The sequence below is a fragment of the Pongo pygmaeus genome, chromosome 6 (genome assembly GCF_028885625.2).
Source record: "Pongo pygmaeus isolate AG05252 chromosome 6, NHGRI_mPonPyg2-v2.0_pri, whole genome shotgun sequence".
NCBI lineage: Eukaryota > Metazoa > Chordata > Mammalia > Primates > Hominidae > Pongo > Pongo pygmaeus.
Genome location: NC_072379.2, coordinates 78,934,777 through 78,949,847, shown reverse-complemented (window position 1 = coordinate 78,949,847; position 15,071 = coordinate 78,934,777). Strand labels below are relative to the sequence as shown.

At 35.9% G+C, this 15,071-nt stretch overlaps 1 protein-coding gene across 4 annotated transcripts in view; it reads left to right on the top strand.

The window, feature by feature from the left end:
• The window catches only part of GLCCI1 (glucocorticoid induced 1), a 119,897-nt gene that overhangs the window by 73,281 nt on the left and 31,545 nt on the right, over window positions 1-15,071 (top strand). For 2 of the 4 annotated variants that reach the window (XM_054496637.2, XM_054496635.2), the window contains exon 4: window positions 12,893-13,006. In XM_054496637.2, coding sequence (XP_054352612.1) covers window positions 12,893-13,006 — 114 coding nt within the window. Of the gene's footprint in view, window positions 1-12,889; window positions 13,007-15,071 lie in introns of all 4 variants that reach the window. The other 2 variants (XM_054496636.2, XM_054496634.2) reach the window with 1 other exon arrangement.

The following is a 15,071-nucleotide window of genomic DNA, read 5'->3' as shown; positions in this document are numbered from 1 at the left end:
TTTGAGGCTGAGATCACTTAAGCCCAGGAGTTTGAGACCAGGGCAACATAGCAAGACCCTGTCTCTTTGAAAAATAGAAGTGGAACCTGAAGATGTGACTGATTTGCTGCAATCTCGTGATCAAATTTGCATGAATGAGGAATTGCTTCTTATGGATGAGCAAAGTAAGTGGTTTCTTAAGATGGAATGTACTCCTGATGAAGAGGCTGTGAACATTGTTGAAATGATAACAAAAGATTTAGAATATTACATAAACCTAGTTGATAAAGAGTGGCAGGGTTTGAGAGGATTGACTCCAGTTTTGAAAGAAGTCCTGTGAGTAAAATGCTATCAAACAGCATCACATGCTACAAAGAAATCTGGTATGAAAGGAAAAGTCAGTCAATTTGGCAAACTTCACTGTTATTTTAAGAAATTACCACAACTGCCTCTGCCTTCAGCAACCGCCATCCTGATCAGTCAGCTAACATCTACGAGACAAGAGCTTCGCCATAAAAAAGATTGTAACTTGCTGAAGACTCAGATGATCGTTAGCATTTTTTAGCAATAAAGTATTTTAAAATTAAGGTATGTATATTGTTTTTAGACACTACTATTGCACACTTAATAGACTACAGTATAATGTAAACATAACTTTTATTTGCACTGGGAAACCAAAAAGTTCGTGTGACTCACTTCGTTGCTGTATTTTTTATTTCTTGTGGTGGTCTGGAATCAAACCTGCAATATCTCAAAAGTATGCCTTCATTCAACAATGCTGTGGTAGTGTGAAAGCAGCCATAGGCAGTATAGAGTAGGTTTGACTATGTTCCAGTAAAACTTTATTTGCAAAAACATATGACAGGCTAGATATGGCCAGCAGAACATAGCTTGGCAATCCTTGCTAAGTGAAGTCAGATGAGTAAGACTACATGTTATATGATTCTAGTTTTATCAAAATTCCAGAAAAGGCAAATCTATAGAAAGCAAAAAATGTCTATTATGGTTGCCTGTGACCAGAAAACTGGTGATTGGCAATAAATAGAATGAAGGGAAATTTGGGGGGTGATGAAAAATTCCTAAAATTTGATTATGATTCTTGTTGTATAACTCTGTAAATTGATTAAAACCTTATGAATTTTACTATTAGAATGGATGAAGTTAATTGAATGTAAATTCTACTTCAATAAAACTGAAAAAAGGGAATAGATATAAAAGACTAATGCGATTTTCATGATATTTCATGAAGATACTAAATTCTGTATAACAGGCTTTAAAAATGATGAGAGTACATGGGTGAAGACTGAACATGAAAATAGGAAGAATAGTTGTAATAGATGGCAAGAATTATAATTTGAGAAAATAATGAAAAATCAAAACTATTGTTGAAGCACTAAATTTTTTTTTTTTTTTTTTTTTTTTTTTTTTTTTTGAGATGGAGTCGCGCTCTGTCACCCAGGCTGGAGTGCAGTGGCGCGATCTTGGCTCACTGCAAGCTCCGCCTCCCGGGTTCACACCATTCTCCTGCCTCAGCCTCCCAAGTAGCTGGGACTACAGGCGCCTGCCACCACGCCTGGCTAATTTTTTTATATTTTTAGTAGAGACAGGGTTTCACCGTGTTAGCCAGGATGGTCTTGATCTCCTGACCTCGCGATCCACCCACCTCGGCCTCCCAAAGTGCTGGGATTACAGGCGTGAGCCACCGTGCCTGGCCAAAGCACTAAATATTTTTAAAAGCTACACACCACTAAAGTTCAGTGCTTTTTGAAATAATGTATCATCATCTTCCTTGACATAGGATCAAATTAAACAGTATTACATCCATTCCTTTTTGTACTTTTTTTTTTGAGACAGGGTCTTGCCCTGTCACCAGGCTGGAGTGAAGTGGTGTGATGTCGGCTCACTGCGGCCTCGACCTCCTGGGTTCAAGTGATCCTTTTACTTCTCAGTCTGCTGAGTATCTGGGACTATAGGCATATGCCACCACACCTGGCTAATTTTTGTATTTTTTGTAGAGACAATTTTTCGGCATGTTGCCCAGGCTGGTCTCAATCTCCTGGGCTCAAGCAATCGTCCAGCCTCTGCCTCCCAAAGTGCTAAAATTACAGGTGTCGGCCACTGTGCCCGGCACATCTGTTCTTCATAATTCACATGTATACTCTCCCTATCAGATAGTTTGCTTCAGGATTTCTGATTAAAATGTCAGTGAAAGCACTTGTATATAATATGCCTCTACTTTGCTCTAAGCCTGTAAGAATGCAATGTGAAAAAATTTAATCATAAGAATAAGTAAATACATTTTATCTACATTTAAGACAAGAAAAATCTCAACAGACCATAGAAATAGAAAAAAAAAAGTCTTGGTGATGAGTGGATGTTGATGCTTACAGTAAGTCCTCACTTAATGTTGTCAGTAGATTCTTGGAAACTGTGACTTTAAAGGAAATGATGTATAATGAAACCACTTTTACCGTAGGCTAATGGACAGAAACAAGAATTAAGTCCTCATGGCATATTTCTGGTTATAAAAACATCACTAGACTTCTAGATGAAGACCAAAAAATTTGTAATATTAAACACTGAAATAACTGTGAGCTGGACATAAATTTAAGAAAGAGTAATAAAAATAAGATATTATTTACCCAACTGTTCCAGTGTAGGGTCATGAGTGGCTGCAGTGTATCCTGGAAGGTTAGTGCACAGGATGAGAACCAACCCTGGACAGGATGCCATTCCATCACAAGGCACACTTACAGATGCACCCACACTCACTCAGACTGGGACCATTTAGACACAGCAACATATTTGGGATGTGGGAGGAAACCAGAATACCCAGAAAAAAGCCATGCAGACATGGGGAGAGATTGCAAACTCCATACAGTGGCCCCAGCTGGAATTGGTTGTTTTCAATCAACAATATAATGAAAGGACCTATTGTACAGAAACCTAGGTATTCTTCATGGGAAAAAGAACCAAAAGTATTCTGCAAATGGCAGGAGATTGGAACTGGGCTCTCTGTATAAAAGTAGGGAACTGGGACCGTGTTTTAGGCAGTGCAACTATACCTGAAATACTATACCTGAAATAATTCCACCTGACACTGTTGGTATTTTCCTGTGACCCAATGAGGCACTTATGCAAAAATAGGAATGTAACCCTATAATATATGTAGATGTGGCACCTGAATTAGAGCTGTACTTATGAGGGACCAAAGTTCCAGCCTTAATGTTAGACCTGCTCTGGAGCTGTGTGTCTCCAGAGGTGTGAGTAACCATGCAGCCACACAGCAGGCAGGAGTTCACAGAGGATAAAACTTCCACATAAGATGAACTTGCAAACAAATATCTTAGGAAACATATTGCCATAAGAGATACCAGACATATTAAGTAGGCTCATTTACATCTGAGGAAATGAGAGTAAGAACCACAATTCCAAAAAAAAACCTTATAAATGTTTAAGATGTTCAAATGAAGTCATAATTCACTATGAGAATAGAAGTAAATAAGAACAGGTGGAATGAAAAGGGGCCACTTGGAAATCTTGTAACAAAATTTGATAAAAATAAACTGTTGGATGGATTAAAGTCAAGTTGGCATAACAGAAGAGAGAATTCATGAATCAGAACTATCAACTGGGAATTGAAATTGAAAGTGAGGATGAATCGAGTCACCTAGAACATAGAACAAAGAGGTAAAGAGGTTTAAAACATGAAAGAGAAGAGACATGGAAGATATAAACCAAAAATAAAATTCAGAGCCCTCCCTCAACCATCTGAGTGGACTCCCTCCTCTCGGCCAGGAACTGAAAGTTAACCTGAAAGACTGGTTCAGGCCATTATGGGAAGCAGGGGTGGACATGCCTCTTTATGCCCTCCTCCCTTTTGGAATTTGGGAAAAGCTGACCAGCATTTAACATCAACACAGACCTTAAGTTTGATAAGAAACATTTACAGTCTCTTCTCTCTGAAGCCTGCTATCTGGAGGCTTCTTCTGCGTGATAAAAGTTTGGTTTCCATAACTTCTTATCGGAATCCAGACATTCCTTTCTATTGATAATAACTCAGCCATTTGCCAATTGGAAAATTTTTAAATCTACCTATAACCCAGAAGCCCCTGCCTCGAGTTGTCCTGCCTTTCTGGACTGAACCAATGTATATCTTAAATGTATTTCAGTGATGCCTCATGTCTCCATAAAATGTATAAAACCAAGCTGTGCCCCAACCACCTTGGCCACATGTTCTCCTCAGGGCTGTGACATGTGCCATGGTCACTCATATTTGGCTCAGAATAAATACCTTCAAATACAGAGTTTGACTTCTTTTGTTGACAGAGATAACTGAGTTAGGAATTCCAGAATGTAAGAATAGTGCCAGGGAAGAGAAATTTTCCAAGGTTAAAAATTTGTTAGATTTGGAGAAGGATGTGTGTCTTCAGATTGAAAAAGTTACCAGTTTCAATGAGGAGAAACAGGGAGGAGAAAAAAAAAAACACCTGTAAGTATAGCATAAAGGAACTGTAGATCAATAATACACACGTACACACACATTCTAGCAATTAGGGAAAAGCATATTACTTACAAAGAAATGACAACCAGGTTATCAACACATTTATTAGAAATCACAGTTAATGCTCGTATACAATGAAGTTGTGACCATGTTAAGGAAATGAATCCAAGTGAAACATCATTTCCCTTTATGAAAAGATTGATTTTCCTCCAGTGCATTGTATTTACTAGAGATTTGCTAACCCAGCCTTTATTTAGATTACACTTGTTTAATTTCTAAACAATTGTACGCATGTACTTTTCCATTGGTTGGATTTGTGTTTCCCTGCTGAAATAACACAATAATTTTAAATTAATGTATAAAGCATAAGTAGGGTTTAAGATGTCTGCTAAGGAAATAAGGATTTAATGAATACTTACCACTTTTTACGGCAGTTAATTTGCACACATTTAGTTGAGGTAAAAACGAAGACAAGTAGATGCTTAAGATAACTTTTTAGCATTATCAGCCTTTGGTGACACTGCATTAGTTTATATAGTGTCAACATCTGCATTAACATGAAATGAGTAAGATTGTATGCTCGGTATTGTGTAAAGCATCTACAATTTCAAAAGAAACTTTAGATACAGTCTACTTCTTAAAGAGCTTAAGAGCTTAATTACATACTAGACAACACAACTAAGACTTTTAAGTGATAATCACAAAAGGACTTTATTATTAGCTCCCACTATCCTTATTCAGTGACAGAAGTTCTTCTGCCCATGATAGAAAATTAGAATCTGATCACTCCTAAACTCCTGTGTTCCCTTTAAGTGAGTAAATGCTTTCTTATCTCTTATGATAATCAAAGCTTACATCTCTTTTTATGTTTACAGCTACTTCCCTTCTGCCAGAGTGTACTGCTGCTGGGTGACTTATCATGGGTGAAGGGATCCCAGGGGCTTCTTTTCTCTTTCTTGCTCATTTTCTCCCTAACTCAACAGTCTCTATTTCTGACCTCTGTGGAGTTGGAGCTTGGAAAAATGGGGGAAAAGGAAATGGAATAGAAATGTTCCTACTTGACTGCTACTGTCATAAGAGGCTTTTACTTTTTCTGGGCTTAACAGATTTTTAAAGTTGACTTTCTCTTACATTTTCATGGGTCTTTGGAGATCCCCTGTTCTGCACATCTCTTACCTACAGTTCTTTCTGGGTTAGTGTATCTCTTACTCTCTCTTAGCCTCTAGAATTCTAGAAATAACCTTCAGCTTCTCAGCTGCTGAGCTCTATTTCCTCTTCTTGGTGGCCGTCTTAAGAAGGACCTAAAACAACACTTCATGATGGTTCACACACTCAGATTTCCCAAATGGCTCCTGAGAAACTCTCACCAATTTTTTTGGGGAGGTGGGGGGTCTGTTTAATACAGGGAGTTTAGATTTATTCTAATGCAGCAGTAAATCTATATCATCCTACCTCACTCTTTTCAGAGTGTGGAGTGTGAGTCAAATACCAGTCCCCTTAATTATGGGGAACATACATGAGTCTTTCCAAGTTGTTCCATTAAAACTCCTCTCTTTTCATTTGAGGTAAAGGAGGAAGTATACTGTCTTAGGTATTAGATTTGATTTTATCCTACTTGGAACCTAATAAGGTAACCTGTTACTCTTTCATAGATGCTAGCAGAAGGTATAAGACTCCTGATTTAGAGACAGGTGACTTTATTATTCACAGCACAGCAAGTATCAAGAAGGTCAAATTTATGTCAATTCTCCTGGACCCCAAGTCCCATGGGGAAATGAGGAAGACTTAGATGGATCCTGTACATACAGTAGATGATATTATAGAAGAGGAACACTGAGCTTGGGGAATCCACTGCTTTTACAATAAGCAGTAAGCACATTTACCCTTTGTCCCAGAGGGAACATAAGTAAAACTGTTATATTGTTGTTTTTTTTGTTTTTGTTTTTGTTTTTACTATTCTGATTTTTATAAACAAAAATTGAAAAAGATTTACTATTCTTTAAGGCACTCAGTGGAAAGAAGAATAAAATCACATATTGCTTTATTATTTCACCAGCAAGCCCTCTCATTAATAGGTTATATTTTTTTTAGATGGAACCATCTGAAGGAGTAAAATAAATGATTAGGGATGTTTCTTGCTTCCAGTCAAAAGTGATTAATGAGTATTATTGATAGGGTCTCCTTTTTAAAGTAAGACTTCCCTTATACTTTAATAAAACTATAGTTTTACTGAGAGGGTACAGTCTGCCCTAACATTCTGTTTATTCTTGATATTTTTAGTACATATTTATAATGATATTAGGGAAGAACAATTGCAGTAATGGTTTCTCTGGACCTATAAGATAATAGTCTGAATATTTTATATTATCTCTTTGAAATCAAAGGAATTATGTTATAAACCTTTTAAAAATACATATATTATTTATCCAGTAAAGTCTCTTTCTAAATTAAATTAAATCGTAAATATGTTTTATAATCCTTTCATTATTTTTTAAAAACCAGACCCAATAGGAACAGTTTTGAAGGTCACACAAATTGTTTATCAAAAAATATAGAAACTTAACCAGTAAGTTAATATACAGTCATTTAATCGCTTCATTAAATTTTTGTTCATTATTATTTCAGTTTCATGGCTTGTAATATCTCCAGCATTAAGAAAGGAAGTTATGCAGTGGTTGAAATTATGAGCCAATAGTTATTTATTGGTAGTTATTTACAGTTGAACATTCACACAGTATTCAGTAGCATCACTAGGTAATAGAGGTTACAAATGAAAATTTATAGAACTGGATTTGCCATTTATTAGCTGTTTCACATTGGGAAGGTACTTTGTTTTTGAGTTTTTCTCATCTGCAATATAAATTTGAGGCATCAGATGGGTTTGTGAACAGTATTTTTAAATTTTAGTCTGGTATTAAAATGTCTCTGTTGACAAATATGGTTTATTAGTAGTTGTAAATACATTTCTGTATTAAAACTTATATGTATAAAAATTCTCCCAAAGCTAGCTGTATCTGTAGAGGTGAATCTGGGGGTTCGGGGGTGCGTGGTGTGTGGAATCTCTGTCTGTTCCTGGATCAGTGGGTTTATGTGAAGTCTGCATGTAGGCAAGCATGTCTGTTTGTGGATGGATGTATGGGGTAGATGTGCTTACAGATGACCCTCCCTGTGTATACGTATTGTGCTTGTACGTATGTGTTTTCTTTGTGCATGTTTGTGTGCATATGTTGAATGAAGAGCAGTTTGTTCATCAGGGTTTGCTTACTGACACTTTAAAGAAAAACAGGAAGACAACAGTGATTATTCATATTTATAGGAAGGCAGAAGTTTAAAATTTTTATTTTTAGAAGTTTGAGATTTTTGTTGAGGGATATAATATATAAAATTTACATGTAGAGGGATATAATATATAAAATTTGCTTTTAACTAGACTATAGACCTTTCTTTTGGGACATGTGATCTTTATAAACATTAAAGTTTGTGATATATTTCCCATTTTATAAAGAAGAGAATAACAGCTTGAGAGTCATGATTTTTCAAACTATATTTTCAGAAAAATTACTTGAGTTAATATCTTCAGTGATTGTTTTGGGGAAGGAGTTATCTCAGTTCAGCCTTGGTCACCCTTTGCATTCCCATTTGTCTGTAATTTTTTTAAGATTTATCTCCTTGTGAGTTGTTAACTTCATTCTTCAGTCAGTATAGAATGGTGATGAAGAGAGCAGAATGTGGAATTCCACTTACTGAGTCCAAACACTTGTTTACCACTTAACAATGTGACTTTTAGCAATATATTTTTTTAACCTTTCTACCTGTATTTCTTCACCTTTAAAATAATAATAATAATAGTACCTATCTCATGTGCTTTTGTTGAAAAATAAATGAGATAATTCATATAAAAGCAAGTAGCAGAGTGCCTTCTGCAATGCTAGTACTCAGTAAATAGTTAGGCAAATTTTAATGATGCTTTTTTATTGTTAATTGACACAGTCATCAAACTGGCCTATAATTACTCTTAATAATTGCTAGAAAGAATATGTTATTAGGCAGAATGTGCATCATCAGAGCATTTTCAGCATGTTGAATTACAATTTGTTTAAAATTATATTACTGGCATTTGGCAAAGGATAAATTTCTATTATAGGAATATCCCTTTACATAAAGAGGGTGTGTTCTAATGTCCGTTATTAGAAATGTCATTAACAGAAATAGACATCATAGTTGTATATTTGCAGAGGTCTTCTATTTTCCGGTAGCTCATTCCTCTTTGCCATGCAAGGCAGGAAGCAGAGCTCCCCAGCCCTCTTGAATAATCAGCATGATTTCCTCTTCTGTTAGTACTATTTCCTACTAAGAACCTTAGAACCTAATTACAGCCTTGGGCATGTCATTCATTTCTCCATCCAGGTAACTGAATTAAGAATTTTTGCCTCATTTGAGTCAGGTTACTGCTTTCTGCTCTTCACCTGTTACCTTGAGTCACTTAGTATTGAGGATATAAGCACTTCCCCCAGAAAATCTTCTGTGGTCAAGGGCTACTATGTTAAAATAAAAGAACACCCTTCACCCCCAGCAATGGAAGGAGAGTTCCAGTTGTTTCATGTCTTAGTCATCATTTGGTTTTGTCATCTTTTAACTTTAGACCTTATGACGAGTGTTAATTTATGTTTCCCTCATTAGAATGATGTTGAGCACCTTTTTTATGCATATTGACCATTTGGATATTCTCTTTGGCTAAGTACCTGTTCAAGTCTTTTGCCTACTCTTAAGACTTTTTCTTATTGCTTTGTAGGTGTTCTTTACATATTGTTGTTATGTATTCTTTGTTGGATATATGTGTTGTAAACATATTTTCCCAGTGTATGATCTGCCTTTTTATTCTAATGGTATCTCTGCCTTCTTTTTCAAAGATGAAAAGAATTATAGCTATTACTTTTGGTTCCTGTTAAATAGGATTTTAGCTTTAGTCACCTTGTCCTGGATAGGTACTACCCTATAGGTCACCTTTGTGTGAATTAGATAAAAGCACCCCCTCTAAGTAGATGTAGCCCCATTAGCGTAAGATTTTTTTTTTTAAAGGGCAGTGTCCTTTTAGTGAAGGAAAAAGCTTCTTTCAGGTAGCCTGAGTATTCTGCTAAGGCTACAGCTTGCTGAGTAGAGCTTGGTCTAGCCTAGATTTACCCCTCAGTCTGGTGCCCTAATGCTTGCTCAGCACTCAAACCGCAAACCAAAGATGGCACCCTAGGGCAGGTTATCTTTAAATATTCAGAGTTTCTAACTATTGAATACAAATTATTACAGTTTATGCATTGAATTTTCTCTTTTCAAAAGGTTGTTCTTAAGTTGTGGGGAGCTAACTTCCAAAATTTTTTTCCTAGTTTTGAGTTGGTTATGACTTAAAAGTTTAGTTATCAGTTAGATGTCTCATACCCAGGATATATTTTTCCCACTGAAACACTGTTCTGTGGAATCTTGGTTATAAACCAACCTATAGCAGTGGGATAGAGAGACCTTAACCATTGTGTGTAAATGAGTGGTCTTTCTGTAGCAAATATTGTTTAGCAGTCTGCCTTAGGGTAGGAGTGGCATACTTCCCACATTGTCCTAACATTAGAAATAAGAATTACTTCACTTTCCAGCTACCTCTGATGGTTGTGCTTGTATCGTAGTGCAGTGGTACCTGTGGATAAGAAGGATGAACTGAGGACACCAGGTCTCTTGCTAGTGATAACCTATAACATTTTTCCTGGTTTTAGGCTTGCTCCCTTCTCTTTTTTTCTTCTCTTCCCAAAGCCCCCAAATCCTGCTTCCTTTCTCACTGCCCTCCCTTAGTCCTTTTAAGTTAAGATTTCCCATTTCCCTGCTCTATGGTGGAATATAATTCATTCTGAGAAAGATTTCCGTCTTCTTCAGTCCTTGAGGCAAAAGTGCTCAACCAGTCTTTTGAGGATAAGGGTTTTGGTTTTGTATTATTTATTTATTTATTTATTTATTAATTAAAATGTTAACAGTAGTGGGGGAAATAAACAGGACAAAAATAGCAAGTAAACAGAGATGATGTTACTAAGTTTTCAAAAAATGTGTTTCTGGTTCTCAGATGTTAAGTAAGGCCAGTTTCTGTTTTTTCGTCATTTAATTTCATAAATGCTTTAATCTTCTCTTCGTGACTATGCTAATTACTCTCTCTGTAGTTATTATTTATTCCTTGTGGCCCGGGATTACTTATTTATTTCTTACCTTTTCATGGTTTTGGGTTTTGTTTTTGTTTTTGTTTTTGTTTTTGAGACAGAGTCTCACACTGTCGCCTAGGTTGGAGTGCAGTGGTGGGATCTTGGCTCACTGCAACCTCCCCCTCCCAGGTTCAAGCAATTCTTTTGCCTCAGCCTCCCAGGTAGCTGGGATTACAGGCCTGCACCACCACATCTGGCTAATTTTTGTATTTTTTTTTTTAGCAGAGATGGGGTTTCGCCATGTTGGCCAGGCTGGTCTTGAACTCCTGATCCGCCCGCCTCAGCCTCCCAGAGTGCTGGGATTACAGGTGTGAGCCACAGTACTCAGCTGACTTATTCCCTAACTAACTTTTTAAAACCTTGGAGCTAGTGTAGTTGGGACCCGTTTCAAGTTAAAAGAAGGCGTCTCACATACTTCTTGACTAGAATTTGAAATATGCCAAGTATATAATATATATTTATGAAAATGGACTTTTACCCTAATTCCCACAGAATTGTAAACAAGAGCATAACTATGTTGTATTCCAAAGAAGGTCTGTCTTTGGAATTCATAGTACATGTGAAAAGCTATAGGATTATATTATTTAGGTTGGTAATCTAAGTGAAGTAAGGTTTGTAGCATGATGTAGGCTTTTTGTCTTCAGGGGTTTGTTAAATCGGCTTAGAACAAAACTTTTCTGCCTTATTTTGACGTCTCAGAGGCCTTGAAAAAATAGATTGACTAATATTTATCAATTTTAAGATTTTATGTTTAAATATTTTTTTAAATAAGTACAGATTATATTATTAATATCTAGGCATTCTGAGCTCTTTCATATAAGCTCTTTCCGGTTTTGGTTTTATACCTCTGTCCTGATTAAATGAATTGTACAATTTGAAATCCTATTTCTTTTTTATCATAGAGAATTATCTGTCTTGATTTATATTGATTACCTACAAATTTTGATTCATTTTCTTGTAAAAATTAATGTTCTCTGCAAGAAAATTATGTCAGTTCAACAGAGAGGAAGGCACACAAATATTAACATAATCTTATTTGTGCATCTTTTGCAAGCACATTTTATGAGAGATCCATAAGCTACATAGAGCTTTAAAAAACTTAAAAGGATCTAAAGATCTCAGCATAAAAGAAAGGATATAAATTCTTCCTTGTTTGGGTGCTTTATTTTCTTCTGTATTGTTTTCTCTTCTATTAACCACAGGTAAACATTAGTTTTCTCAGCGACCTATATACTTTTACCCTTGAGCATTTATAGGCTTTAACACTAATTTTCTATTGTGCTTTATATTGCCATGGTTATTCAAGGTAAATATTTAGATAATTTTGTAATACATTATATCTTTGTTGTATCTCTCTAGGCTCATTGTAGATGTTCAGGGAATAATTATTAATTGATTAACATCATCTTTTCTACAAGGAAAATAATACCAATATTAAATGACTTCCCCCAATTTGTTAATGGTTTCCTTTAAAATACACAGGAATTTTTTTACATCACCTAAAATATGTAAGTAGTTTAATGAATTCCAGGTCATCTTATAGGAATGACTTTTCTGTGAAACCAGGGAAGTGTGACCCTTCCTTTTAGGAGAATATACCCTAAATTATATTTGTTTTTAAAGGTTTTATGATTACAGAGTAATATATATAGTAATATATTAAATATTAATAAGTTACTAATACTAAATAGCTTTGATTCTCCACAACACCATGGGATTTACAATTTTAAAGTGTTTAGTAATTGGTAAACCAGATCCATTTTGTTTATGTAAGACAGGAACTTAGAACCTAATGTGGTGCATATGTTTAGAGATCAGGTTTAACTTTAATCAGTAGGCATTTGAAATATTATTTTTCATCTTATAAAAGGTTTTCAAAAAGGATATTTCTGGTGTTACAAAGGTAAAATCTGAAATAATCTGGGGAAATGTAGTTGGCATATTTACCAATAACACTATTCAAATTTGTAAAAGTGAAGCATTTGTAGCATATATTTACTTCTCATTTTTAATAATCTTAATCCTAAAAACTTGCAAGAGTAAATCATTGTGGTGAAATATTGTCTCTTAGAAACTTGAAAATGTTTTAGTCAGTACCCCAAAACTGAAGAAATAAATATAAAAATTTGGTATTCACTTTTATTCTCTTCTTGCTTCTCTTTCCCTGTCCCCAAAGCAGATCGCCAAACTAAGGCAGCAACTACAACGCAGTAAACAGAGTAGTCGTCACAGTAAGGAGAAAGATCGCCAGTCACCTCTTCATGGCAACCATATAACAATCAGTCACACTCAGGTAGGCTAACTTCTTGTCCAGATTTGAATAATTACTTTTAGTTCATTAAGGAAGGGAATTCATCATTTCAGCATTAAAAAAAAACCCATAAATCTTTAGCTCTACTAAATTACTAGTTTGTTAAATTGTTATAAAAAGATTGTTAGAAAGCAGCCGGGCGGCCGGCCTTGGTGGCTCACGCCTGTAATCCCAGCATTTTGGGAGGCCGAGGCAGGCAGATCACGAGGTCAGGAGATCCAGACCATCCTGGCTAACACGGTGAAACCCTGTCTCTACTAAAAAAATACAAAAAAAAATTAGCCGGGCATGGTGGCGGGCGCCTGTAGTCCCAGCTACTCAGGAGGCTGAGGCAGGAGAATGGCGTGAACCTGGGAGGCGGAGCTTGCAGTGAGCCAAGATCGCTCCACTGCACTTCAGCCTGGGCGACAGAGCAAGACTCTGTCTCAGAAAAAAATAAAATAAAAAAAAAACAGCCAGGGGCAGTGGCTCACTCCTGTAATCCTAGCACTTTGGGAGGCCAAGGCAGGTGGATCACTTGAGGTCAGGAGTTCGAAACCAGCCTGGCCAACATAGTGAAACCCCATCTCTACTAAAAATACAAAAAAATTAGCCAGACTGGTGGTGGGTACCTGTAATCCCAACTACTTGGAGGCTGAGGCAGGAGACTCACTTGAACCCGGGAGGCAGAGGTTGCAGTGAGCCGAGATCATGCCACTGCACTCCAGCCTGGGTGACAGAGTGAGAATCCATCTCAATGTTTAGCCTTCTCTTAATAACAGATAAAACAGAGGATGGTGGTGTCAAGGATGATACTGACCTGGATTGAAATCTTTACTTCCTTCACTTATTGAGCAACTATGCGCATTATCTCATTTAATCTTCCTAACAGTTCCTTTACCCATCTTTCTCTTTATCTCTATGTATCTTATCCCTATTTTACATATGAAGAAATTGAGGATTAACATTTTTATTTTCCCCTAGAAGTAAATACTAACATATCCCATGGAACAAAATAGTAGTGTAACAGAAGAAACCCAAGCAGTATATCAAAACAAACCCCAGTTAGGGTTTGTTTCACAAAGATAAGGATGATTCAACATTGGGAAATGTTAATTTAGTTCATTGCATCAGAAAACCAAAGTAGAAAAAAGTTGATTTTTTAGATGCTGAATTACACTTGATAAAAACTCAGTATCTTGTGATTAAAAGAATAAATAACCTCTTACTAAACTAAAAATAGGATATTTCATAATGTGACTAACTGCAAATTACAGTAAGATCCTAACAATAAAATATTAGTAGCATAATTGTTAAAAAAATCAAGTCAAGGATGTCTATAATTATTGATATTATTTGCTAGTGATTTAGAGGTTCTAGAACAGGGCAGTAAGAAAAAGAATTATCACTACTTACATATGATATTATATATTTAGAAAATCAAAGTGAATTAGCTAGACTATTAAAACTAATAATAGGATAGCTAAAATGAAAAATACTGACAATACCAAGTGTTGATGAGGATGTGGAACAACCAGAACAGCCACACATTGCTGGTGGGAACACAAAAAGATACAACTACTTTGGCAAACATTTTGTCATTTTCTTAAGAAGTTAAACATATGCTGACCGTTCAACCTAGAATTTTCACCCTTTGGTATCAATCCATGAGAAATAAAAGCATATGTCCACACAAACACTTGTACATGAATCTTCTCAGAGGCGTTATTCATAATACTAAAAAAAAAATGGAAATAGACAAACATCCATCAAGTTGTGAGTGGGTAAACACTTCATATATCCATGCATCCATGCAATACTGTTAGGCAGTAAAATGGAAGGAACTACTGATACATGGAATAACATGGTTGGATCTCAAAAACATCATGCTAAGTGAAAGAAATCAGGAGCAAAAGGCTACATAATGTATGATTTGTTGTATTAAATTCTCAAAAAGACAACATTATTGAAACAAAGTTTTAGGGATGCGGATTGACCACAGAGAGGCCCTAGGGAAATTTTTTGGATGATAGAGGGTTCTAAATGTGACTATACTAACAAAGCTCAA